The sequence below is a fragment of the Bombyx mori genome, chromosome 25, assembly GCF_030269925.1.
Source record: "Bombyx mori chromosome 25, ASM3026992v2".
In the NCBI taxonomy this organism is placed as follows: Eukaryota; Metazoa; Arthropoda; class Insecta; order Lepidoptera; family Bombycidae; genus Bombyx; species Bombyx mori.
In genome coordinates, this window is record NC_085131.1 from 6,113,018 (window position 1) to 6,140,981 (window position 27,964).

General features: G+C 35.7%; 4 protein-coding genes across 6 annotated transcripts; 2 read left to right on the plus strand and 2 right to left on the minus strand.

Moving 5' to 3' along the window:
- Nucleotides 1-4,637: 4,637 nt before the first annotated feature.
- On the minus strand, nucleotides 4,638-6,379 carry LOC101746420 (uncharacterized). Its single transcript, XM_004924458.3, has 2 exons — nucleotides 6,038-6,379; nucleotides 4,638-5,732 (listed from the first exon to the last, which is right to left on the minus strand). Exons 1-2 carry the CDS (start codon nucleotides 6,249-6,251, stop codon nucleotides 5,599-5,601), a joined length of 348 nt encoding a protein of 115 aa, XP_004924515.1. The 5' UTR covers nucleotides 6,252-6,379; the 3' UTR covers nucleotides 4,638-5,598.
- Nucleotides 6,380-7,979: 1,600 nt separating this feature from the next.
- Nucleotides 7,980-13,820, plus strand: LOC101746036 (activating signal cointegrator 1 complex subunit 2 homolog). 3 transcript variants are annotated; one of them, XM_004924455.5, is made up of 3 exons: nucleotides 7,980-8,188; nucleotides 10,466-10,610; nucleotides 11,324-13,820. In XM_004924455.5, the coding sequence occupies exons 1-3, from the start codon at nucleotides 8,130-8,132 to the stop codon at nucleotides 13,016-13,018; spliced, it is 1,899 nt and encodes a 632-aa protein (XP_004924512.1). In that variant the 5' UTR covers nucleotides 7,980-8,129; the 3' UTR covers nucleotides 13,019-13,820. The 3 variants fall into 3 exon arrangements, with proteins under 3 accessions (XP_004924512.1, XP_062532098.1, XP_062532097.1); XM_062676114.1 differs by lacking the exon at nucleotides 7,980-8,188 and adding an exon at nucleotides 10,108-10,124; XM_062676113.1 differs by lacking the exon at nucleotides 7,980-8,188 and adding an exon at nucleotides 10,128-10,256.
- On the minus strand, nucleotides 13,624-15,352 carry LOC101746284 (large ribosomal subunit protein bL9m). Its single transcript, XM_004924457.5, has 5 exons — nucleotides 15,070-15,352; nucleotides 14,780-14,939; nucleotides 14,441-14,610; nucleotides 14,092-14,292; nucleotides 13,624-14,017 (listed from the first exon to the last, which is right to left on the minus strand). The coding sequence occupies exons 1-5, from the start codon at nucleotides 15,139-15,141 to the stop codon at nucleotides 13,856-13,858; spliced, it is 765 nt and encodes a 254-aa protein (XP_004924514.1). The 5' UTR covers nucleotides 15,142-15,352; the 3' UTR covers nucleotides 13,624-13,855.
- Nucleotides 15,353-16,705: 1,353 nt separating this feature from the next.
- On the plus strand, nucleotides 16,706-27,878 carry LOC101745895 (pre-mRNA-processing factor 39). Its single transcript, XM_004924454.4, has 15 exons — nucleotides 16,706-16,936; nucleotides 17,023-17,613; nucleotides 18,250-18,390; nucleotides 19,100-19,237; nucleotides 19,447-19,608; nucleotides 20,200-20,325; nucleotides 21,078-21,204; nucleotides 21,449-21,596; nucleotides 22,299-22,446; nucleotides 23,226-23,336; nucleotides 23,794-23,958; nucleotides 25,031-25,251; nucleotides 26,018-26,286; nucleotides 26,620-26,818; nucleotides 27,290-27,878. Exons 1-15 carry the CDS (start codon nucleotides 16,907-16,909, stop codon nucleotides 27,495-27,497), a joined length of 2,784 nt encoding a protein of 927 aa, XP_004924511.1. The 5' UTR covers nucleotides 16,706-16,906; the 3' UTR covers nucleotides 27,498-27,878.
- Nucleotides 27,879-27,964: the final 86 nt, after the last annotated feature.

A 27,964-nucleotide genomic window follows, 5' to 3' on the forward strand; every position in this document is an offset into this window, starting at 1 on the left:
TAAAATCTTAAATTAATTTTCTTACATGAACTGTGATCTTATTTTAGGTAGAACGTGATACGAATTGTTTTAAACTTTCGCGGTTTATCTACATTAGAAACGCTATTATTAAGTGGGTACACAACGATTTTTAATTATAGTTTAAAAACAATAGGATGTAATTAAAAAACTTAGTACGAACCCGTTAAATGATAGTGTTTATAATGAAGAACATGTTAGTCACAAACCCAGAGCTTTTATACCTATAAGAAAGATTTTGTCAATTTTAATTTAAGTTAAGTTTAAAAACGATATAAATCATAAAATACAAAGGACATTGTGAACATTTTCGTACCGAAACGTACAAATACAGCATCATGGTACAGGGTACAATGTAGCTTTAAAATGAAAAACAAGGCGTATTAAAATTAAAATAAAACAAGAGTGCAATTCGCACGCGATAAAAATGGTTTCAGTTTTATCGCGTGAATGTTTATTCAGAGGTCATTTATCACATTCTCTCACAGTAAATCCTACAGATATGTGTTTGTCTCTTTTGCTACACAAAAAGAACAAATCTCTCGAGGCCTTGCCGTTTGATTGACTTGAATATTCATCTTCACGATTAGACGATCTAATAAGCACCAACTGTCTTTTCTGATAAAGATTGGATTTTACTTATTTTTTAGTGATTATTGGGATGCTGTAATTTTTTTAACGAAGCTTCAACTCATTGGGCATTGCCCATTTTATTTTTCTTTATTTGAAGGAGTAAACTCCTTACAGAAATCCAATTTTTAATAAAAAATAATATTTATTAACCAATATTTTTAATCAAATATACTTGGCTTTTATACTCCAATGACGTCTTTGCTTTATTAAAACAGACTCTTTAACCTATATTTTTACATTTTCTGTGTACCACTCAAATGCCAGTTTCGTGATTTTATGATATGATTTTATGGATAAGTTCAAAACACTTATAATTTCACCTCAAAGTAGTCATGACGGTTGAAGGTAATCATGACTTTTTAACACTTTTAAGGCTTGAGAAGCGAAGACAATATCAAATATTTGAAAAAAAAAAAAATTTAAGAATATGTATCTATTTTTTTGTTATTAAATTGGTCTTTATTTTCTAAAAATTAAAAATGCATCTTTTTTATTCAACCAATGCCAATTGAACGAAAATGAAAATGACACACTGAAGTTGATTAAACCAGTATAACTATTTTTATGTTTGAATTTTTTTGCTTTTATCCCACCACTTGAATCATTTAATAACATTCCAACACCATTGTCTCTGGAAAGATTATTTAAGATATTTTGATATTTATTAATTCAATTATGTACTGGGTATATTTTAAGCATTATTTGCTAAACTAACCTGAAACTTCTACTTCAATAATTTCGTACCAAAATGTGAATATTCAAGCACATAAGGCCATACTTTTTTGTTATAAATTAGCAGGCCATACATTAGTTTAGTGATAGCATGCAAATGTAATGTGTCACGCGATCATATCCCCATTATGCTGAGCAACTTTTTATGAAATTTGGTAAGAAGTAGTTAGTCCTAACGAAATTTGTTCGCTTTGTACCATCTCTTAATTAAATATTTTGCATTTTTGTAATAGCAGCTTATGCATATATGTGCAATATATCTAAAATGGTATTTATGATATTTTAGATAAAAAGTAAAAATAACTAGGCTTTTTTATTATTTTACGAAGTGAATGCCGCCACCCACCTTGATATATGAGTTCCAAGGTTTCAGCATAGTTACAGCGGCTGTCCCACCCTTCAAACCGAAACGCAATACACGCTTCACGGCAGAAATAGGCAGAGTGGTGGTAACTACCCGTGCGGACTCAACACGTCGTACCACCAGTAATTATGCAAATTATAATTTTGCCGGTTTGATTTTGATTACACTATGTTATTCCTTCACAGTGAAAGTCAATCGTGAACATTTGATAAGTAGGTATGTATTTCATTAGAAAAAATTGTTTTTACTCCCGGGATTCGAACAATGGTGCATCGCTATATACGAATGCAACGGACGTGTTATTCTTTAGGCCACGACGACTTCAAAACTAGGCTTGTGAAACATTTTTGAATAAGCAAAATGTTATTATTAGTCTTTGTTTAAATATATAATATATCTTAATATAAATACAACTTTTAATGTATGGTGCGCCGAATAGAGATGTTATGGAAGAAAATACTCTTCGGCATTTAATGTTGGGTGCCCGACTGGCATGAGACTCTCGAGTTGTCAGTTCCTGTACCGACTGGGGACGCGTGTTTGTCGCTTCAGAGTCTGGCCGCACTCAACATTAAACTGGCGCCCCACGTTGGGCGCCAGTTTAATGTTGGGTGCCCGATTGGCATGAGACTCTCGGCTTATCAGTTCCGGCATCGACCGGGGACGCGTGTTTGCCGCTTCAGAGTCTGGCGCGCACTACTTGGGGGTGCAATAGATGCGAGGGCGCGGGTAGCGCGGGGTGCGTCGTCGCGGCACGGACCTGAGTAGACTTGCGCAAAACATCACTTGCCAATGTAATGTGATATGACATCACTTCTACAGACAGGTGATATTACTCGAAAACATTACACATCACTCTTAACATTACTCGATGCGTTCAATAGATACTGTGACGACGAATACATTGTATCTATACAGCCGAATCATTACCTAAGTGATGTGTATGAACACATCACTTAAGTAATGATTCGGGTGTGTCATTACAGTAGTGTATTACAATACAAAGTATGACCTTTGTATTGTAATACACTGTTATATTACTTGACAGAGATTGACTTACTTAATAATATAATAATTTTATTTTTTACTTAATATAATTTATTGTGGGATGAACGGATTTCATATGGCGACTTAGACCGCAAATTGAGCTCGACAATAATGTTAATATACGAGAGCAGTAGATGCATTGTTTCGGCGCGATATCCTCAAAGTGCATCCAAGGAGGACTGTACTTTCATTTAGACGCCGAAGAAAGAATTAAACACGCATTAAAACAAATAATAAAACTATCTTCATACAAGTGCTTAAGTAATTCAAACACAAAAATTAATATGAAATATTACTAAAGAATTACGAGCGACTAGCGATTTTACAAAAGTTGCGAATTAAAAATTAAGTAACTACTTGCGGGGAACTACTGGCTGGCCGCATGAAAAATATAAACACAAATACCTATATTAAAATTCAGACGTACCATAGGTATAAAAATGTACCTAGCGGCCAGGGCATACGGTTCAAAATCACTAGGAATAATTCCGTGTCGCTTGCTCATTTATTTTGGTCGATCGGTCTGTTTCGCTCGCTCGGTTCCGTTCGTGTATTAAGCAACATTACACGACAAAGAAAGAAACATATTGGGTGATAGTGTGATGTTTGTTTCCTTCGCGTAATGTGTGATGTTGCATTACATCGTAGAGTAATATTACCGGAGTAATATCACTCGCATTACTTACACATGTCTAGACCTGAGTCACATCCCCTTTGGCTACTGTTGCTCCGCGAAACGGAACGCTGCGTTACAGGTATAATTTTTGTTAAAACAAACAGCGGAATTCATTTATTTCCCTGCTCTGACGTTTTGGAACCCGACAGCTGAATATGCGGTCGAGTCCAGAATGTTAACTAGTTGGTGCTTGAAGCAATATACACTAAGCCTCTGCCAACAGAGTTAAAATAAATGGACACAAAGCAGAACATAATATCGCCTGTCAAGATCCAATGAGACGAATCATATTATTATAGTCGTATTTTTACGCGTGAGCTATTCCGCATATTAAGCAGAGTTGCAGAGAGTAGACCGACGCTTTTGTGTAAATGTGTACCTAATTAAAATTACTAACACAATAAAGAAGCAGTTATGAAGTTCCAGATATTGTCGGAAACAAATATTTATACACATTTGTAAACTGTGCCTCAATGTACAATCGTTGTTTTGATTCCCTTAAGTTTCAATTTAATAAAAAAGGGCTTTCACAGGTGAAACGTCCTGCGACAGTGAAGGACGCAGGATACCTGGATCCCGTCGTTAACCTTTTTAGCTAAGGTGAGCAGACGAGCTCACAAGCCACCGCTTTTAAGCATTTCCCTATATAATTCGATACCAAAACACGACTGACGCAGCAAAATCTGTTTTTTATTCATGTAGTTCTTTTTAAGAGACTTTAGATGGCCATCGCTTTGAAGTTTCATCACCGAGAAAAAATTACATTTACATACGTTGCCACACAGAATTCTGCTTCGCGATGAGAGGTCGGGACTATAAGTTAGCGTAATCCGTGCTAAGATTAGAGTTGTGGGAATGCTGTTCTACTAGGTGTCGATGATGTGCTAAAAGTAAGAGTGAGGGCTGCAGTTCTGTCAAAGGTCATTAGTTCTAAGGTAAAGAAGGTTCAAACAGCCCTAGAGACTATATTATGATAAATTGTACCCTGGCGCCTGGTCATTATCTTTAGATTTAACAAACAAATTATTAATTATCTGTAGGTTACCCATGTTGCGACGTATTCGGCACAACTGAAAAGTGATAAATCGACGATACGGCCTAGACAAATCTCATAATTTAATGTATGTATTTATTGCATTTTTATAGAGCTTTGATAAATAAAAAAACTTTTATTCATTTACTATCTATTTTATTTACATATCTACAAATTATATCAGAAAAGGTATTTGATCAACTTTAGAAACAATATTGAAAAAAAAATTATAATAACAATATTAGGCTAAATAGAATCATAAACATATTTCAAAAATTTTTATTTTTGTAGCTTTCAAGGGCAGATGTGCGTTCCAACTACTTGATTGAACAGATTGTGGATCAATGCTGAAATGCTGTCCAAGTTATCATCAAAAACAATTCCTCAGAGAATTCTGATAGAGTTTACAGTCCAAAACACAGAGAACCAAAATTGAGATTTTTTTTATCAGAGGTTTCAAACAATGTCTGTGATCAATATTATTGAATTCAAGCAGCTTTCTTTGGTATGAAGACAGGAACAACTGGTACTTGAGAACTGTGCTTTATAACTGATCTTTTTGATTACATTTGCATACTCAATTCTGAGATTTAGCATAAGTTTTGATCACTTCTTTTTTACTATGCTTTAAGAGATCACCATCTAGTTATTTGTACTATCATCCCAATAGTAATGATGATAATAATATGCTAAATTATAAGTATGGGAGAATACACTCAAATTTGGGGAACACCAGCATTACTGCTTAGTAATGTAAATGCATCAACAGTAAGAGGTGATGCTCTAGATACACAGTAGTATGATTTACACTATCTTTGAGACCAAGGAAGTTCTCACAATAGGCCTATAGTTCGAAGAACCTTGTTGAGAGTGAACTGAGTCTAATCTTCCACAACATTAGAACTGCATCAAGCGCATCAGAAAAAGAAAATCTAATAAAACAATTTAAAAAAAATGTTTTTGTCATTATTATGATATAAAAGTTTCAGTTACAAATTTATAAAATGTAAAACATAAAAAAAACTGGTTATTTATGGAAAAGTGCATAATGTCGATCTTTTTCTGCATATTGTTCTTTTTTTTACATTTTAGGTACTATGTATTTGTTTCAACTTTATCTTTAGTAACCATCTCCCCGTCTACAATATCATATTCATCAACCTTCTTGAATCCAGATATTCTATAAACTTTAGCATTTTTTATACCAAGAGTATTAGCCCAGGCATAACCTGAAAAGAAATTTACATAAAGTTACTGATTTCAGAAACTGAGTTATGTATCATAAAGTATTTCACAAAAGTTGTATTTTTAGCTGGTCTGGAGTGAATTCCGTACTTCAATTTCCTGGGTGTTGTGACATGTATTTTAAATGACGTTAATGAAGTTTAAGTTGGTGAGCAGTGGCTTTAAGGTACTCTTGGCATTACAGATCATGAACACCAGCGACCACTCACAACAAGGTAGCGGCCTATCTATATTATTATTCCTTCAAAGTAGTTGAAATTAAGGTGGTTCTTAAAGTTTACATATTTACCTGGAGGTATGGATTTTTCTTCGTCACTTTTAATTCCATAGTAGTGAGCCCAATCAGCCTTTCCTTTATAAGCACTATAAACTACTAAACCAAAAGCATTCCAGGCAAATAGAGCATAGGCAAAACTCAATCGTCGTTTCCATAGAATAGCTTTGTCTTCGGGAATAGGTTTTGTCCGCTTACGAACGAACGCATGCCACCATTTATAAATCATTATTGAAGAAGATAAAATAAAAACGGCCGAGTCCGGCCGGTTTACGTTTGACTCTCAATTATTAAAGTGTACCGTATAATTTTTAATAAATTTTTAGAGTAGACAGTAGTTTTATTTTTCCAATTGGAAAGGCAAAGGTATCATACCATACAGCCTAATCTTATATATTTTTTTATATAAAAAATAATATTATGAAATGAAATCATATGAAATGAGATGAGATGATATGGGATGAAATATAATCTCAGTAAAATGGTGGTATTTACTGAGACTTTTTCAGTGGACTTTTTGGATAATCTTTGACTTGGCTTTGATTTAAAAAAAAGTTCGCGACAGCATAATAATGTGTCCATAATTAAAGGTTGGCTCACTATAACGTTTTTTATGCTAACCAAATTTGTTCTAAAATAAAGCATTATTTGTGAAGGTGTTTTTATAAAGATTATATTAATCCCTATACAAACAAATACGTTATTCATTACAACATTGAAACACCCAAATCACTTCAAGATAGGTTTTGACAATTATAGATATTTCTGGATTTCTCCAGGATCCAATCATCAGGTCTACAGGACCATTCGGGAAGTCTACCCTTTCGAACAAAAAAAAGGGTGCGTGTACTTATGTACGCGCGTAAGAAGTTATACTTTATTTTTATTAAATTTATTTCTTTCTTTTATTAAATATTAAATAATCAATAATAAATATTTAACGTTAATAATTTAATAATATTTAATATGAATTATATTAAATAATAATTTTGTTATTTATATTACTAAATAATACATACGGATAGTTAACCTCAATTGTGTTGGAGCACTTGTGGGCAACTTCATTTCTATTAATTTTGTGTCACGGTGCGCGTGCATCGTAAATTTTCACTCTCATCAATTTTTCATAACGCGCCTAAAGAAGTATAACTTCAAAAAAAGAAAAAAGAATTATCAGAATCGGTTCAAGCATTCTCGAGAAATTTGTGAACATACATAGATAAAAAATTATGGTCGAATTGATAACTTCCTCTTTTGAAGTCGGTTAAACAGTGTGATTTTGGTACCATATATAGCTTCATAACATTCTATTATTTAAAAATATTTTCACTTTCTACGTAAATGAAGAAGCGAGTAACTCGAGTAAAATTTAGCGTTATGCCAAAGTAACTATTCCACGCGGACGAAGTCGCGGGCAAAAGCTAAAATTCATTTGAATTTAGAATTTATTGGGTTGCTCGGAAAGTAATTTCGTTTTTTTTTGTGAAAATGAACCCATACATCGAACTTCGAAGATAATCTCAGGCCTTTCAAGTGGTCATAAACTGTTGAATTTGATAAATTTAATCGATCTCACGTGTTGTTATTCGCCGGTTCGCATCAACTAATCGCCTTCATCGCGTCTTTATCAGCTTCAACCGGCCTTCCCGAACGTGGTGCATCTTCGACATCAAAATTGCCGGATTGAGATTTAGCGAACCAGTTCTGGCACTGGCACACTATCAACACACCTTCTCCATACACATCGGTAAATTTATTTCTGGCTTGAACAGCATTTTTACCCTTTCTGTAGTAAAACAGTAAGATATGTCTAAAATGCTGCTTAACACTCTCCATATTTATACTTAAGTTACGTTTCAAATGGCCATTGTTGTAAAACGGCAACTTTATAGGAACTAATATGAACTTAAGACATGAATTTCATACAAGCAGCTATTCGGCCTTTTTGGGTTAAGTATTAAGTACGGTATTGTTTTTCTTCTGACGTTTATTTGCGATATTGCCTATCACTCTTTTTTAGGGTCAAGAATATCTATTATTATTCACTCAAGTATTCTAATAGAAGCTAAAATATATATTTTAGTAATATTTGAAGAACTAGAGCGAAATGCTTTCATATGGGAAGTTCGCAAATTTAAATATTTTTACTCTCGAAGGGATTACAATGTAAGTAGGAAAGTCACAAAAAACTAAAGCCCACTTCGATAAAGCGGCACGACACGAGAACCCTCTCATCGTGGCCGCCGGTAACTACATTCCCGATCCTGCGGACAGAATGGAAGGCAGTCGACGTCGCCCAAAACACGTCATCTCGGATCCTCCCGATCCACTAACGGTGCTTTTAGGTACTTCAAGCACCGGTCACCGTTCTCGTCGAACCCGTCGCTTGCGACGAAGGGCTCGACGAGTAAATTAACTCTCAGACACAGCCCACTGAGTTTCTCGCCGGATCTTCTCAGTGGGTCGCGTTTCCGATCCGGTGGTAGATTCTGCGAAGCACGGCTCTTTCTAGGGTTCGTGTTAGCAACATCGTCAGGTTTGAGCCCCGTGAGCTCACCTACTAAAGTTAGGGTTACGCTGACATAGCCGCTAGGGCTATCAGCTTAGGTAGGAAAAAAAAAAAAAAAAACACAAAAAACATGAACTGGGTGATCGGTCCTTCTTTCTAAGCGTGTTTCAAGTGGTTATGTTAAATTGGTACCACAGCAATAGACATCATAACGTAAATGCTACTTTGTCTCAACGGCTGTCCCGCCACTCCCGCCTTTCAAACTAGAACGTATGACTTCTTCGCGGCAGAAATGTGTAGGTGTACTGAATTTTTTTACATTGTCATTAAAATTGATGCGTCCTAAATTTTGTATAACTGCTGTCTCGTACTTGTCGGAAGGCATGACTGCTTCGTGACCGAAACAGGCAAGATGGTGGTAGCTCCCTGTGAGCTTATAACGAGCTCTACCACCGGAAAACTCCGGGTGGTCATCGCATTATTCAGTGTATAATAATTCTTCAGTGGTTAATAATTAACTTAATTTAAATATTTTCTAACAACAAACTTTTATATACTTACGTCCGTGAGTAAGGTCGATGAAGGTCAACTGACTAGAATAGCGTTATGTTAAGCAATATCGCTGATATTGACCGTACCACGTGAAGCCTAGCACGGCAGGTGAACGTTCATACTGAGAGCACTTTATTTAATCTAATAAGTGGTGTCTAAATGAAACAAATATCTCGGGAAGGTTAGCTTGACGTCCAAGGGAAATTTAACTTATGTGATATTTGGTTTCAAGCTTTTGGTTGTTTTGTTTTTGTCCCTGTGTCGAAGATCGGTTAACGACAAATTTTTACTTTACGGAAAAAGAGCTGACAACAAAGTAAGCAATGTAATGTTTAATGGTCTAAAAATCAAATCTTGGTAGCCTGGTACAAGTTATGCAGCATATCTCATATCATCCGCGACTATTGAACCGCGCTTGAAGGTAACGTTTTTAGACTATCCACATCCTACGTCGGGTCTTGGCGTTTCTTTCCGAGATGGATTTTTTTTTTTTTTTTCCTTCCTAAGCTGATAGCCTTGAGAGGCTATATCAGCGTAACCCTAACTTTTATAGGTGAGCTCACGGGGCTCAAACCTACGTTGCTAACACGAACCCTAGCAAGAGTCGTGCTTCGCAGAATCTACCACCGGATCGGAAACGCGACCCACTGAGAAGACCCGGCGAGAAACTCAGTGGGCTGTGTCTGAGAGTTAATTTACTCGTCGAGCCCTTCGTCGCAAGCGACGGGTTCGACGAGAACGGTGACCGGTGCTTGAAGTACCTAGAAGCACCGTTAGTGGATCGGGAGGATCCGAGATGACGTGTTTTGGGCGACGTCGACTGCTTTCCATTCTGTCCGCAGGATCGGGAATGTAGTTACCGGCGGCCACGATGAGAGGGTTCTCGTGTCGTGCCGCTTTATCGAAGTGGAGATGGAATGGAAGTTCGCATAGTTACTCTGTAACCGTCACTCTTGTATCAAGACCGGAGGCACTATTTTGTTTTTTACTTTAAATTTCAAACACTCATATGAAACATTTCTATTTTTGTTAAGTATTTAGGTAATTGACTATCTACCTGATAAATATTAATTTTCTACAATAATTTTTGTGAGAAGGCTAATTTCGGATAATTCGTAAATCTCATAGTCTGTACATGGAAAATTTCAACAGATATATCTTCTAGGTTTGGAGGTTCGTATTTATTGTGACTTTTGCAAAAGCCAGGGTCATCACGGCATTTCTGTTCCGATCGCGACTGCGTGACATTGCGCCTCTAAACAAAACATAAACTTTAAAGTGAACGAATGGGGAAAACGGAAAAAAAGTTCGCTACAATGTACATTCATTAATATATTTTTAAGTCAGCATAATTGAAATTCTGAAATTAATTCTGATTGCAGAATAAAATCGGAACGAATTAACGCACTCAGAAAACAATATGACGCTTTTCTTGAAGAAGATAAGAAAAGAAGGGAGCGTAATGAATTCATACTGGACAGATTGGATAAAATACGATATTGCACTGCTACAGTTCCCTATCGCAAGGTGATTAATTAAGACATTAAGTTGAAACACTTATTTCGTTCGTATTATTATCACTTTAAACGACATAACACTATGGATGATGAAAAAACGGTTTTCGTTACATTTATTTTGCATTAGTTAAGTTGTCATTTTTTTTACTTATGTTCCAAGAAATATAAATTTTAATGCTTCTACCGTAATATGTTCCATGTGTACTACCGTGCTTCAGGGAATAGTTGAAATCAACTTGTTTTTTTTTCCTTTTAGTACCTATTACCTCGGACCGCTGTATTTTTCCGTATTATGTCCAAAAATCATTAAACTCTGGAATTAACCCACTATTCTCAAATTTATCACGTACCATTGAGCTCGAGAGAAAAACCCTATCCGCAGTTTGAAGTAAGCTATGTGTCGTTCTTCGAACGAGGGATACAGTATCGGTCTGATTATGCCCCTGGAATTGCAGATGAGCTACGGTCAACAATTGACAGCGGCGTCTGTAGGGAAAACAGCCAAATCTAAATTAACTCATGGATTGTTCTTGTTAGGAATTTGTCTTTATGCAAGAAATTATACATAAAGATGTATAAACTAATACATAGATAATTTATACTGTAGTGGATTCCTGCACTGAAACCACAATGAGTGGCCACGAGCGTTCGCCACTCAGACATAAATATTTTCGCGCATTTTGTCCAACGTGAGATTTTTTTATCGACACTTTTTTTTTCTAGTCGAACGTTTCCAATCTTCGCTCACAAATTCAATTTTCAAGAAACCAAGATATTCAGGCAAGATCAACAAACGAAATACTAGCGTATTTAAATTCTTTTAGTGGTATTGACGATACAACGATTCAAGAAATATGTAAAAAGTTTGTATTGATTCCTAAAGTTCCTTCAAGTGTACCGAAGATGAATTTCATTGAAAACAGATATAAGGATTCAGAGCCAAACGATAATGTTGATTGGAAACGAAAATACGAAATCTTAAATCAATTGAAAAATATCGAGAAGGGCTTAGGTTTGGAAAATTCTGTTCCGAAAAATGAATTGCAAAAAAATAGTGGAAGCTTAAATACAAAAATCGAAATGGTCAATACTGAAACAGAGTTTAGACAGGATCTTCCCGAAAAAGATGTATCTGACGTTACATTTCATAAAACTGTAACCAATAAGAATTATCATAACGAGCTTTCTTTAGAAGAAAATCAGAGTGAACCAAATTTGCTTATGCCAGAAACATCAAACTTTTCACAAGACAATGAATATAATGAAATCAATGTAACACCATCCACGCCCTTAGACAATACGGAACCCATTATTGCTGGAAATTCAAATATGATCCAAAATCTGAATACAGAAAATAATGATTCGCAAATTTTTAATCCATGTCAAGATTTGCATAGTGAAATTGATCAAAAAACATTAACCCCATTGTTGGATAATACAGATCACAGCAAAACACATTCACCGCAATTCCAAGAAACTGTTGATGATAGCAATTTAAATGAAGGTGAATATTGTTCTACAACCAATTTAGGTAGTAATGAAGTACAGTTGGAAAAAACTGAAATCCTCAGTAATACTGTAGATGGTCCAAATGAAACTGTGATTTCTCCTTTATTAGTAGATGATCCTGAAAACAGAGATACTACGAGTCCCGAAACAGTTCAAGTAAATGAAACCGATGATTCAATTCATCATAGAAATAAAGAACACGAATCACATAAACATAATGAACAATTTGAGCAGCAAGCAGATTCAGATGTTTCGGGTATTGAGGCCTTTAACGCAGAGCAAAACGAAATGTTTTATACAGAACAAACAGATGAGAATTATGTTTATGATCAAGCAGTGGAGGGTGCACAATACAACCAAGGATATGAACAAAAGCCAGATTATGAACAGAATGAACAGTACGCATATTATGAAGGCGATCAGCAGCAAGCTTACCCGCCTGAAATAAATGAACACGAAGAAACGATGGAGCGCTACGACCAAAATTATGAAGAACAGTATGCTGCATATGAACAAGGCGATTACAATCAACAACAAGAATACGAGCAACCAGTGGAACAATACCAGCAACCAGTGGAACAATACGAGCAACCAGTGGAACAATACCAGCAGCCAGTGGAACAATACCAGCAACCAGTGGAACAATACCAGCAACCAGTGGAACAATACCAGCAACCAGTGGAACAATACCAGCAACCTGAAGAACAGGTACAGGCCTTCCAACAAGAACCTCAACTGGTAACAGAATTTGAACAGCAGTCTTACGAAAACCACGATGATGCAATTCACGAACTGGTTGAACAGAAAATGAACAATGAAGAAGGGTTTCTTGAGAAAAGAAACATTGAAAATATTACAACAACTAAACCAGCAGTTGAAGAAAAGCTTGCTGATGTTTCAACTACTTAACATATTCTGTAATTTTATATGCAGTAACTAGATAAAAAGAAGTTAGAATTATAGTTCCGAGACACGTACCATAACGTAAATCGATTATAACTCTCAGCTTAAATTTATGATACGACATTATACAACACACTTATGTTACACACAGTTGTACCCAGGAGGGTTGAGGAAAATAATCTTAGAATTTTGTTGGTAATGTACTTTATTTATCTCCAAGTGCCGCAAGACTGCAAGGTGATGGGCAGCAACTAGATGAGTGGCGGAATCTAAACCTGCTTCAGGGTTATAACACTAACGCACTTTTCAGTAGTAGTCTTGTTCACATCGCTTGTTTCTTTTTATAATTACTTAGAAGGGTGGACAACCTTATGGCTCACCCGATGTAAGTGGTTAATGAAGCTCAGACATAAAAAACATAAATGCAGCTACCATTGATTTTGACTTTATTAGTTTTGTAAGCCTCTATTTTAATCTGCCTCATCATTCAAGCCGAAATGCATTGCTGTTTCACAGTAGAAATAGGCAGATAGTGGTACTTACTCATGTGGGCTGAAAACATACCTTACCACCATTTCTTGTAGTTATTATTCTAAAGAAGACATTTCAAATTGTATTATAAACTCTTTTCGTGTAATAACATAACTTCAAAATCAACATTCATTATATTTTAAATCTTTGCTTATATTACCTACGTATGAAGGTCTATATTTTTCAGTCAACAAAATATCAATTTTTTATTTATTACATTTAGATTCTTAAGATAGCAAAAATGTGTGCGGAAATTAAAATTTGTTTATGCAATTCATTTACTGTATTATTTATGCATTTAAAAATCTGTTACTATTCATTTTGGTAAGGAAATTTTTGAAGTACTTCTGCTTGTTCGGGTATCAGTGGCTGTTTAGGTTTCTTCCAGTAACTTTCTTCAAAAGGTAATTGCTCTTGACCTGCTGCCCAGTGATATATTCTACATCTGACATGTACTTTCTCCTTTTTGTTTATCTGAAAAACGTTTAAGTTTTTTATTAAATCATATTATTCTAAGCTGAGAATATAAACGTCAAACATAAACTTACTGTTACTGTAACATAAAATTCTTTGTCGAGTAAATTTGGATCTGGGCCCTTGATTTGCACTGGAGGCATTTCAATAGCACTCTCAGGAACTACGAAGCCTGACTTGCGAAATGAAGCTTTGAGATGCCAGGGCTGTAGAGTCCATGGTTCAGAATTGCTCATTGTTACACGAAGTACTAATCTGTGTAAACAATCCATTGTCTGTAACAAGAAACATTTATTTGTGGTTATTATTTTGGTAAAAGTGAGAACCTATTTAATTCTGTTTCAAGAAAATAAATAATAAATGAATGAAAATATACAAGTATCAAGAGTAACCATAATCATTAGACAGTTGTCAGACACTAACCCTTTTCACAAATGGAGAGCTGTGAGTATTTTCTTCTAGAGGACGTTTTTCATAGGTTTTATATTTTTCCAAATTTTCTGGATTGGCATACACAGCAAGACCTGGCAATATGAAGTTTTCATATGCTTTGTTCAAATGTAGTGTTAAAACATCTCCAGTTGTTCCAACTCCTGAAACCCCATTGCGTAATTTACACAATATGTTAGGAATGTATTTCTGTAGACAACATTTTACCTTTATGCCAGATTCAAACTTGACATATTCCCATTGCAATGGGTGCCAGATAAAAGGACAAAAGTATTATAAAATTATTAGTATCATAGATCTTAAAAAACAAACCTTCAACAAATTGATTTAAAACAATTCTTATGTCTGGTTTCTTTTTAACACTAGTATCTTCTACTAAGTCATAAACGAAGTGTCTGCCTTTCATTTTAGGCACTTTACCACCTTTCTTGTGAAGTGGTGGTGGCCATCTGCGTCGCAAGATAAAAGTGTTCTGCAACATTTCATTAAAACATTTTTCAAGTTCATAGTAATAAAATATTTATGTGGTAAAGTAATTATGGTCACAAATATTTCCAGTAGGTAATCGAGTATTAAATGTCACTTTATTGCTTTATAATTACCCTTGTTTGTTGTGAAAACATTGTCGGCACAATAATAGCTGATTTCATAACAGAAGCCCGCAGCCCAAACATTTTTGTTTTTTTTTCTAGCGAATGGTTAATACTTATAATATCTAATAAAATTCTGTTACATAATGGAAGAAAAGTATCTGAGGAAAAGATAAAGAATAATACTTTCCAGCCTCAGTTCTCTATCTATTATTTTTAAATTCTAATAAAATTTTAGGTTAACTGCTTGACAAGAGTATTAATATTTTATTATCTATGGATTTTTTTAAGGGATTTTATGACCTGGTAACTTAGACCTTTAAGTCATGTCTTATTTTTAATTTATTTTCTTATTTATATGAAAAATGATGAAATGAAATGAAGATGATTAATTTGAGACATTAATCAACTGTTATGAAATCAAATGAAATGAGATGAGATGATATGGGATGAAATATAATCTCAATAAAATGGTGGTCATTAACTGAGACTTTTTCAATGGACTTTTCGGAGGATCCCGAGAAGTTACGTTCAGCGGCTTTGTTTCATTTTCCCACATTTGTGCACTTTCACAGATATTAAACAGTTAATAAACCACCGTTATTACACATTTAAACCTGAAGAAACACTAAATAGACAAAATAAAACAAATCACACAACTTCACTCCTTGCGTTCCCGCCAAAAAGTCTATTATCTATGGATAATTCGCTAGAAACATAGACTAGGTTTCATACATTTCAGTGGCTAGAAAGCTTTACTCCTGGTGTCAAACAAAGACCAGAGATATTATTTTGTTTTATTCCTTCGGCAGGTAAAGAAAGCATAGGTCATAATCTTTTAAAAAAGTTTTCTCTCATACAGAAACCGAATCAATTTTTGGAGTTTACTCCTTTAGAATCGATTTACATATATAGGCCCGGGGTATGAAAATTATGGGGACCAAAATCGTACTAGCATGTCACACGAAATGCGTTATGCGCCTGCGCCGGCAGTCCGCCACAAAGCCTCGTACTGATCGCGCGTTTCTCTCATTATTGTATTTTCATATATTTGTTAGTCGTTTGTTTTGTGTCTCGTTAATTTGTTAATAATCTGTAGTGTATCGTGTTGTCGTAATATAGAACTATTTCTCGTATTGTTTCGTTTAATTTTTTATATCCAGTAAACTCCAGTCGTGCGTCGGAGCGGACACACACACTTTTTTTTACTTTATTTTCAAAGTAGTTCTTTTGTAACTACTTTACTTAATGAATTTGCACAAGTTGATGAAATCAACAACATAGGAAAAACCGAGGAGTGAATTAGTGTGATTTTATTTTGTTGGTGTTTCTTCGGGTTTCAATGTGTACTAATAGCGGTGGTTTATTAACTGTTTAGTATCTGTGAAAGTGCACAAATGTAGGAAAATGAAACAAAGCCGTTGAACGTAACTTCTCGGGATCCTCCGAAAAGTCCATTGAAAAGTCTCAGTTAATGACCACCATTATCTGAGATTATATTTCATCCCATATTATCTCATCTTAATTTATTTCTTTTCATTTCATTTCATTATATTATTATTCATATCTAAAAGTTTTCATTAATATTAAAATAAGAGTTGACCTAAAGGTCCTAGTTACTAGACCATAAAATCCCTTAAAAAAAGTTAATACCATAGATAATACACTTATGTTCAAAAGAGAAGCTAAAAGCTCAAAAAGCGATAAACTAAAGCAAATTGCGTCCAAATACGAAATAAAACGTAGCGACTAAATACTTTTCCAACTCAAACTACTACTATAGCTGTTTCGCTTAGATTGTAGTGTTTGATCGATATATCTCGTTCTACCAGATTTCTAAACTTGAAACATGGAAGATGAAACAAGCTCCGATAATCAGGTTAGTATACAGTGTGAGGTTAAGATCTAGAATTGTTATTTAATTTTTTGCTTAACTTAATGCGTAACATATAAATATACTTACAGAAAGGATCTGAAAATCCCATGGATACAGACGAAGGTCCTTTGATAAATGAGAACTCCAACGGACTTTCTCATTTGTTAACAGAGGGCGAATTTAATAGTGTCGATGCTGCTGTTGATGAGTCGTCGACATCTAATCAATGTTTCTTGAACGCCGTGGAATTATCAGCTGGAAGCGCTGGTGACTACCTCGAAAACAACGGCCCTCGCTTCAGTACAGATTCTTTTGACATTGGTGATAATGCTGTAACTTTTCCCAATGATTCTCTAAATAGCGCATTGACTGAAGATAATTCTATTCAAAGTGACTCTGCATCCCACAAAGCAGTTTTAGACACAGACAGTAGGCAGTCTGAAAGTCAACATGCAACAGATTCCAATGTAGGAGAGATAAATGAAAACTCTGGCAATGACTCTAACTTCGCCACTGAGCATGTAAATTTAAATGTGGATAAATCAGAGCAATTGGAAATTGTTGAGCCATGTAGCAGTCCAGTAAAAGATCCAGTGATTAAGCAGGATGAAGGCAAAGAGTTTAAAAACCAAAGAGAAGTAGATGATATCAAAGAACAATCACAAGACTCAGCAAGTAAGGTAAATGGTAGACTTCAACAATAAATCACTTAAAAACATTTGTGTTTGTGATTATAGTACAAAATACATGTGATTTATAATAATAAATTAAACATATATCAGTAATGTGATCAACAATATAAGAATTGTTATTTATATAGTGTGAATGTTGTTGATTAATTACAGTGCCTTTATTTTATGGTAATTACAAAAAATTTAGCACAAACCACTTTAATATTATTGTTCATTTACTGGATTGCTGCTAATTGTTATGTTTAAAAAATTATATACATTAACACATATTCAATTTCAACATATTGACGCTTGAAAGGCAAACGTGACTAAGCGACAATGCGTGAACTTTACAGTAGACTAATTTAAAGTTGAAATACCTGAAAACAAAATTTATTTTAACGAATCTAGCTGTAGTAGAATCTAGCTAGTAGCTGCAGGATTGAAATTATTTTAATAGACCTAGAAATATATATTTTTTGCGCATTGAATATGGTTATTACCTATCATTTATGTACTAAGCAGTTAATGTCGCTTAGTCACGTTTGCCTTTCAAGCATCGATATACTTGTGTCCCTTTTGCACTTTGAGGTTACAAAACATGAAATAAACCAAATTATTCATTGTAATTTTTTCCTATATCAGATTGGTGGTGCTGAAGAAACAGAAGTAGTATCAGAGGATGAACTTCCTGAAGTGCAAAAGCCGAGCATCAAAGATGCTGAGAATGTATCTGATGATGAGTTGCCGGGGCCGAAACCTGCAGAACTGCCTGCTGATACAGAGGTACAGAATTGTAATTTTTTTGTATGTTATTAATCAAATAACATAGCTTAATTGTGACTAATGAACTATTCAATTACCAATTGATTTCTTGCTTAATTTAAAGAGAGATGGGTAATAAATAATATAGGATATATTGATATGGATTAATTTGCTGCAAGCAAATAAGTAATTGAAATATTGTTAATATAGCATAATTAAATAAAATTATTATATTTTCTGAACATTGCAAGTTGCAAAAAATTTTGTGATGCATATCACTGCATTTTTAACCCTCTTATCATGGCCGCTTCTAACTACATATCAGACCCAGGCAACAGGGCAACAAAGTCATTGCTACCACTTGAACATGTCCTATCAGATCCTCCTAAGACACTCTCAGTGCTTTTTAGTTGAGTTTCGGCATCATTTTTGTGGAATTCGTCGAGTGCCATGAATAGATAGACATGCCATCTAGTCCATAGACACAATCCCACATAGTTTTTTGCTAGGTATTCTTAGTGAGTCACGACTTCCCTCTGGTGGTAGATTAAGCAAAGCACTGTTCTGTTAAGTGTGCTAGCAAATTATCTCAGGTGCAGGCTCTCTGTGAGCTCACCTATCTGTCTGTGCATCATGGTAGGAATAGCTGCGAAGATACCAAGGATGAGATAGGAAAGAAAGAACATTTATGATTAATTTATGTACAAAATATTGTTTCGTTATATTATAGGTTGTATCAGAAGATGAGCTACCTGCATCCAAGAAAGAGTCTAGAAAACGAAAACCAGATGAAGAGAGAAGTAATTATGATCCAGGATCACCAACATCAGAAGGTGAATCTTCCACAAAAAAACAAGCTATTACCAAGGTACGGAAAATAATGGTTTTGTTAAAACTATACATTATTTGATCTTTTTGCGTTTTGCAACTGTTTTGGTGTGTGCATATAACATAATGTTGGAGATCATAGCCATAACAGTTTAAAAGTTTTTATTCAATTTAGATTATACAGAAAAATTGGTTCTGTTTTCTCAGTATCCAACAAAAACAAATGAATAATTAGCTAAAATACTACAGAACGGCGAAAGCAAGCCCATACCTGCCGAAAAGAGACCTTCAGTTGATGAAAAACCTAAAAAGAAAGTTTTACCGGAATTGGAAAAGTACTGGAAAGTTGTGAATGATGATCCGACTGACTTCACTGGGTGGACCTACCTATTACAATATGTCGATCAAGAGGTAAGTAAATTTATTGATTAAATTATAGATAAATATTTCCATAATAAACTATACAGATGTAAGTTCTGATGAACTTAATGAACATCATGTATAGTGTTAAGTGATTATTAGATTTTATAGACATCACAATAAGGCAGCCAGCCCCTATGTGAAATTATTTTATATATTTTGTTACATCAATTAAATAAGAAATGTAACTGACAGAAATAGACAACACATTTATTCATATTTATAATACATAATAATATGATACAATTTACTTTTTACACTCAAGGTGCGAGTATGCAGACATTGCTATAGGAATAATATAAACTTTAATAAATTCAGATCAATAAGTAGCTATTTATAAAAGAATGTATACATGCTATTTTGCTATTTTTTCAAAGGAAATACCCAATGGCAAAAATAATTTAGCCTAATTTAATATATTTATGATGAAAAGCAATTGCTAATCTCATTGCTTTATGAAGTAATGAGAACTGAACTCAAAATATGTTGAGAAGCAAGGGCCAACTGAAATTATTCATACATTTCGAATCAAACGAAAGTGGTGAGTGGATAAAATTGACTAGTTTAATAATTTATTCGTAGAGCGATGTTGAAGCTGCACGTGAAGCCTATGACGCCTTTTTATCCCACTATCCTTATTGCTATGGATATTGGAGAAAGTTTGCAGATTATGAAAAACGTAAAGGAAGTAAAAAGAAGTGCTTAGAGGTGAGTTTTTTTTTGGCCGTAAATAACATATTAAATTGTTTAAGTCACTTGGTGTGTTGGTAAGGCTTCGACACCAAAATAATGAGTTTTATGTCAATATCTTAAACTCTTGGATTTTTGTAATATTTGGTCAAATATGGTATTTTGCAATTATTTTTTTTCCCAACAGTGCAACGAGGTCTACGATGTTCGTATACGAAAGACGTCAGGTCACACCGGAGAGTTGTATAACCGTCACATAGATATTGTTTTAATTATACTTACGATAAGGTGTATTGTTTGTATTCTAGTGCTTAAGTTTAATACAACTTGTACATGCATGATGTATTGTAATACATACTTTATTGTATATATAACTAAGTACATAATGATTTATGGATAATTAAGATGAAACTAATCCATGAAAGCACACTAGCGTGGATCACAGCGGTTCTCCATATTTAGCCATTTCGAAGATCACGGCGAAGACAGCGAGCCCGGCAGCGTCCATTACGAACAGGTGTAATATGCCCGAACAAACATTTTATTTTAAATAGATAAAGTGAGATGTTGCGTTACATTGGTGTATTTATTGCTTCGAACAAATAGGCGACACGTACCCGACCTCTCGCTTCCTCTATTTTGAAAAATTGAATGAAAAATATTATGATATAATGCTATTGAATATTCCCTTGCTATCATAGTATTGTTGTGTCCACGACAATGCTTGGACGCTCGTGGAAATTGTTTTCAAATTCAATCTTGATTTTCAGGTTTTGGAAAGGGGACTTAAAGCTATACCTTTATCCGTAGACCTCTGGATACATTACCTCAATCATATAAAAGCGACTAAAACCGAAGACCATGCGTACATCAGATCTCAGTATGAACGAGCCATAGGTGAGTGGTGATTCTCCCGCTTGACATTATATGTATGTGTGAATAACAGTTACCATGAAATTCAAACGTGACCCGTGATTACTAATGAATCGTAACGCCAGAGCAAGTGCTTTAATGTGTACTAATTACTTTCATCCCTCGAGTGATTCGCACGTTTTTTTTTTATTCAATTGAAGTGTCAGTATGAGTCATAGTAAATATGTAACCTTTAAAAGCAGTGCTGTACTAATATATTTATTTACAGATGCATGCGGACTAGAATTTCGCTCGGATCGTCTTTGGGAGTCTTACATCAAATGGGAAGCGGAAAATGGTTCCGCTCTCAATGTCACGAATATCTACGATCGTCTTTTGGCAACACCCACCTTAGGGTACACGTCACACTTCGACAAGTAGGTCATTTTGTAAATTGAAAATGTATCTTTGGTATTCTTGAAAGTTCAGTCTTTAAGATTATTGAACTAGACAAGTACTGGCTTTAGTATTATCTTTAGATTGCTTATTTTTTAGTCACATTAATAAAAATTGTTATTTATTTAATATCATAAATTCACACAAGTTGACAATCCATAGGGCATAGCCACCGGATCCTGTGGATGCCACTATGGGGACCTTGAGGCATAAGGTCTTTAGGATTAATTAAACTTTACATTATTATAATAATAATAAATAAATAAATATTTACTAACAATCACGCCACGTTAATTGGTCCCGTGCTAAGTTCGTAAAGAACTTGTGTTACAGGTACCATATAACAGAAATAAATATAAGATTTTTATTATACACATACATATATTTAATAAACATCCATAACCCTGGAAAAGTCATTTTATATTTATCATACAAAATATCTTCCCTTGGCGGGATTCGAACCCGCGACCCCCTTGTGTGGTGACCATGTCACTCACCACCACACCAGACGGCCGTTAAATTATACTATTTTATAATAATTATAATAATTATACTATATTGTTACATAAATATCTTTCTTTAAACTAGATTTAAATTTAGTTCCTAGCAGTAAGCATTGCATTATCCCCTGGCCTTGTCAATTTCTCATGAATAGTTGTTCTACATGTGCGTCTCGGTTCCAGTTTCCAGGAGCACGTGATGTCGGAGCCGGTGACCGGCGTGGTGAGCCACGCGGAGCTGGTGCGGCTGCGGGGCGAGGTGCGGGACGCGGCCGGCGCGCAGCCCAGCCTCGACCTGCCGCCCGGGGAGGACGAGCCCGTCGACCATGTCGTAACTATCGCATTGTATCTCACCGCCGCCCACTGCTGCCCACTGCTGCCCACGCGGAGCCGGTGGGCTGCTCGGAACAACTGTTACATAGAATTAAGATTTCGACTTTATGGTAGGTACCACCGCCCTGCCTATTTCTGCCGTGAGGCAGTAATGCGTTTCGGTTTGAAGGGCGGGGCAGCTGTTGTAACTATACTTGAGACCTTTAATGCGTTTCTGTTTGAAGGGCGGGGCAGCTGTTGTAACTATACTTGAGGCCTTAGAACGTATATCTCAAGGTGGGTAGCGCATTTACGTTGTAGATGTCTATGGGCTCCAGTAATCAATTAACAGGTGGGCTGTGAGCTAGTCCACCCATCTAAACAATATAAAATAATAAAACAATATTACATTAACGTGCACTTATTGGACTATACGCGACAGTACTATGGTGATGGACACAATTGTAAGTCAAAGAAAGATTGATCAACTTGTTTAGCAAAAAGCAACGATGTTGACAATATAAAATGGATTCGTATGGATTTGGTCAGATTTGTTACCGACCTACTAGTTTCGCGTATCGACCACCGGATCCTATCCGATCCCGACGACTGACCTAATATAGTCCTCTAACGAAGACCTTCAAAGTGCAATCCTGCGAGTACTTGAGAGATGAAAAGGCGAGACAACCTCTTGGTCTACTAGAATGAAATAAACCTTTTCGGCTACAATAATTAAAAAACTAAATAAAAATTAGTACTTACAATTAACATACCATACATAAACAATATGTTCATTAGGCATCCGATGAAGAGGCGCAAGCCATCAAGGAACGGATTGTTGCAGCTCGAAGAAAAATTCATAAAACGACCGGCGAAGAAGTAACTGCGAGGTGGACTTTCGAAGAAGGAGTGAGTGTAATCTTTATATAACTTATATTGCATTTAAAATAATAATAAAATTAAAAAAAATGGTATGGACGTGTAAAGCAAGAGACTTCGTTGCATCGGATTACATAGAATTAACGTTTTAATATTGATGTCTATTTTCTATTATTCAACAGATAAAAGAAACAATTTAAATATCGAGCCTCAATGTTCAAACTTATCTCTATGCATTAGTAAAGTGATTTAATAGTGTTAGTTTGAGGATTAATTAAACATACTGATTATAGGAGTTGAATTTTAAACATAATTATTATATAGTATTCTTCATCAGACTGCAGACGCGCGTCCGTTGATGGGCACATATCTCTCTCTCTAGACTCGCCACAAAAGGTCATTACGAACCTACAGGCAGACAGGCTTCCATCGCATATATCACTTACTATACTGAGCAAGTTATTCATCTTTCATGTATTAAATTTAGATCAAGCGGCCTTATTTCCACGTGAAGCCCCTGGAACGTTGCCAGCTAAAGAACTGGAAGGCGTACCTCGAATGGGAGAAGCACCACGGTTCGTTCAAGCGAGCCCTCGTGCTCCACGAGAGATGCCTCATTGCATGTGCCTTATATGAAGAATTCTGGATGAAGGTATCGAGCTCTTTATTACTACGCTATGTTTATGTTTTGAGTTTTGATAAATACTCCCAATACACTATTAATTATGTTTACGAAGTTAATACTCTAGGGGACCTGTGCCCGGTTTTCCCCTCTTACTAACTAAAGTAAGTAGTTGCTTTAGTTAGTAAGATGAGAAAACCGGGTAGTACAGTACAGTAGTAGTATCACATTATAAGATTACTACCCCATGTAGTGGCAGCGAGAGCGATCTCTTGGCAAATGGCGCCGCCGAGACTTTTTGGAGGGAAAGCGAGGAGTGAAGTTGTGTGATTTTTTTATTTTGTCTATTTAGTGTTTCCTCAGGTTTAAATGTGTCATAACGGTGGTTTATAAACTGTTTAATATCTGTGAAAGGGCACAAATTATGTGAGAAAATGAAACAAAGCCGCCGGACGTAACTTCTCAGGATCCTCCAAAAAATCCACTGAAAAAATCTCAGTAAATGACCATCATTTTGCTGACATTATACTTCATCCCATATCATCTCATTTCATCCCAGTTGATTAATGTCTCAAATTAATCATCTTCATTTCATTTCACTCCATATTATCATTTGTCATAAAAATTAAAATATAAATTCAAATAAGACATGACCGAAAGGTTTTAGTTAAAAAAATCCTTAAAAAAATGGCGCCGCCGACTAGTAGAGCAAGTACTTTTTTTTCTGTGTTGCTACGATAGCAATGCCTCCACCCATCTTGAGACATGAGTTTTGGAGTCATAATTCTTACAATAAAATTCACAAGACACCATAAACATAATTTTTGTGATTTTGATTTTTATTACACTATGCTGTTCATTCATTGTGGAAGTCATTCTGAGCGTTTGTTAAGTACCTATTTCATTGGAAAAATTAGTACCTGTATGCACTATTCGATTATCGGTACAGTCACATCGTTCAATACGAATCGTACCGGGCGTCTTAACCTCTAGGCCGACGATGACTTATTTAAGTTAACAAACAATAAAAGTAACAAAACGCAAACGACATTATTAGATTTTGTTTACATTCACTAAATATTTTTAAATATGATTTCTGTAGCTTATAAAGTTTCTGGAAGAACGTGCTGAACAAGATCCTGAAGTGATAGCAATAGAACGGGAAGTACTAGAGCGAGCCTGCACAGTGCATCACCTCGACAAGCCAGAGCTCCACCTACACTGGGCACACTTCGAAGAGGTGCAGGGCAATACACTGAAAGCTGCCGAGATACTTGATCGTATAGAGAAAACCTGTCCCAATCTCGTACAAATACAGTACAGGTATGTTTATCTTTTACAATAGATAGGTTATTTGATTGCTCTTTTATAATTTCAAAATAAATAACTGTCTAGTAATACTTTATAATTACGAAAATATATTAATGTTACAATTTAGTACAATATGATTTATAATGATGATGCCATATAATTATGCAATTTTTTCCTTCATATGACATCTGAAAGCCACATGATCCCCAGAGATTAAAAAATGCATTTTTTTTTTTTATTGCTGATATGGGTGGACAAGCTAACAGCCCACCTGGTGTTAAGTGGTTACTGGAGCCCATAGACATCCATAACGTAGATGCGCCACCCATCTTGAGATATAAGTTCTAAGGTCTCAAGTATAGTTACAACGGCTGCCCCACCCTTCAAACCGAAACGCATTACTGCTTCACGGCAGAAATAGGTAGGGTGGTGGTACCCACCCGCGCGGACTCACAAGAGGTCCTGCCACCAGTAATATGACATCTGAAAGCCATATTATTATAATACCCAGAGATTTAAAAAAAATGCAATTTTTATTATTATTAAAATAAAATTATAGTCTACAATATAATTAAAATTTTGCTTTACTGTCAAAGTACATAGTTGTATCTTATAAGTACACTTTTAATCATGAACACTCATCTTGACTATAGATCCATTCACTGTGAATCGTTTGAGCCATACTAATTACTTCTAATGATTAAACATCATAATTCTCGATTATTACAAGGACATAATAATTGGATAACAATATAAGTAAAGTAATTTATACGAACAGGCGAGTGAACCTCGAGCGACGACGCGGCGACTACGAGAAGTGCTCTCAGCTATACGAAACGTACATCAGCACTTCGAAGAACAAGTCGCTGGCGTCTGCGCTCGCCATCAAGTACGCGCGGTTCCTGCAGCACGTGCGCCGCCAGCCCGCCGCCGCCCGCGCCGCGCTCGACGACGCCGTCGCCAAGGACCCGCTCAACCCGCGCCTGCACCTGCAGAGACTTGACCTCGCCATCAACACTCCCGGCGTCACCTACGAAGAGTTGGATGGTGACTTACACAATACTAACGCACGCAATTTTATGTACCCTTTAAAGTATTAAATGATATAAAATTCAAAATTTTCAATATAAGCATATAGCATAATATAATATATAATAATAATATAATAGGCATATAGCATAGCTTTATTTTCAGTTCAGTCACAAACCGTTATTAACTGTTTCTTCAAAAAGGATGTATGTATTTAAAATTTACTTCAATACCCTTGTAAACTATTCAAGGAATATTATCAGTAAATTGAACAAATCTCGAGCTACATCAGCTTGGGATGAGTTTTATGTACTATACATAATATGATTGTTGATGTTGTATGACACGCAGAGCTGGCACAGTCGTACTCGAGACAGGAGGGCGCGGACACGGAGGTGAGCGCGCACATGGCGTGGCGCCGCCGCGAGCTCGCGGAGGAGCTGGGCAGCGCCGCGCACGCCCGCGCCGCACACGCGCACGCGCGCGCTCTCGCCAAACATCTCCGCAAGCGCGCCCGCAAAGACAAGCACGACCCGCCGCCGCCGCCAGCGTACGTATCTCCACTTAACCAATAATACTAAATCAATGGACACAAGCTAATGGCACCACTCACCGACAAGGCGTCCCCTCCCAATTTCTACCATGAAGAGTAATTCGTTTCAGTTGATAGTCTTTGTACTGTAAAAACTGAAAACTTAGAACTCATGTCTCACGATGAGCGTTGGCATTTTCGTTGTCTATAGGCTCCGGTGATCACTTAACACTGAGTGGGCAGTGGGCTCGTTCAACCATCTAAGCAATGAAAAAAGCATGTCAGAAAGTTATGAGCCGATTTGAATTTAAGTAAAAAGTAATTATTTTATTGTAATAAATCCAACTATACACATGACGGTTGTAAATTGTTCTCGATTAAACACTTCTTATGTATTCATTAACTAAATATTCAATACACGTTTTATCACATTTCTCACTGAGGGATAAGGTGTTCTTAGTAGAATTTATAATTTAATTTTTGTAACAGAGTAACTGATTCTAAGAAAAAAGAGAGTACGGCAACCGCCAATTCTGTTCCGACGACGAATGCGAATTACTACGCGCCGACGACAAACACGCAGTCCTACGACCAGTCGTACACGCAGTCCTACCAGCCGACCTGGGGCTACCAGCAGCCCCCCGGGCCCTACCAACACCACCCCCACGCCTGGCCGCAGTATCCCAACTACTATTAGTAATTTGAAGAACATTCGTGATGGACGTACGAATCAGTACATACTTTTGATTTCAGTCACCTTTTTCTCCATGTATTAGGTTAGGTTAAGATTACGTTTACAATTAACTTTAGAATGTAGCTACAGGCTTTAGATAAGAATTATAGCTACTATATTAGTAATTAAAATAATTTGTTTGGATAAACGTATGTTCGTGAAACATAATGTAGTTGAGGTCGGATTTTTTTATAAATTAAAAACATGGATATTTGTGACTGAATTCAAAGGTCCAAAGGGATAATGAGCTCATCAGGCCGACAAAAAACTGTATCTTGACATAAAAGTAAAATAAATGTATTTTGTAAGTTTTCTAGAAATTAAATGATTGACAGTGGGTATTAATTTATTTTTCTATACTTTAAATAAAATATAGCTTTTGTTTACTAAATTATGTTTTTACTGGCAACACATACAATCAATTTGAATAA

Excerpts from the sequence above, each read along its gene's own strand:
- LOC101746420 (XM_004924458.3), bottom strand. The coding sequence starts at position 6,251 with ATGATTTATAAATGGTGGCATGCGTTCGTTCGTAAGCGGACAAAACCT. Across the intron at positions 5,733-6,037 it reads AGAAAAATCCATACCTCCAG|GTTATGCCTGGGCTAATACT; the intron begins GTAAATATGTAA and ends ATTTCTTTTCAG.
- LOC101746036 (XM_004924455.5), top strand. The coding sequence starts at position 8,130 with ATGCTTTCATATGGGAAGTTCGCAAATTTAAATATTTTTACTCTCGAA. Across the intron at positions 8,189-10,465 it reads ACTCTCGAAGGGATTACAAT|AATAAAATCGGAACGAATTA; the intron begins GTAAGTAGGAAA and ends TTCTGATTGCAG. Across the intron at positions 10,611-11,323 it reads CTACAGTTCCCTATCGCAAG|TCGAACGTTTCCAATCTTCG; the intron begins GTGATTAATTAA and ends TTTTTTTTCTAG.
- LOC101746284 (XM_004924457.5), bottom strand. The coding sequence starts at position 15,141 with ATGTTTGGGCTGCGGGCTTCTGTTATGAAATCAGCTATTATTGTGCCG. Across the intron at positions 14,611-14,779 it reads TTTAAATCAATTTGTTGAAG|GAGTTGGAACAACTGGAGAT; the intron begins GTTTGTTTTTTA and ends ATGGGGTTTCAG. Across the intron at positions 14,293-14,440 it reads GCTCTCCATTTGTGAAAAGG|ACAATGGATTGTTTACACAG; the intron begins GTTAGTGTCTGA and ends TTCTTGTTACAG.
- LOC101745895 (XM_004924454.4), top strand. The coding sequence starts at position 16,907 with ATGGAAGATGAAACAAGCTCCGATAATCAG. Across the intron at positions 19,238-19,446 it reads AAAAACAAGCTATTACCAAG|AACGGCGAAAGCAAGCCCAT; the intron begins GTACGGAAAATA and ends AAAATACTACAG. Across the intron at positions 26,819-27,289 it reads GACCCGCCGCCGCCGCCAGC|AGTAACTGATTCTAAGAAAA; the intron begins GTACGTATCTCC and ends TTTTTGTAACAG.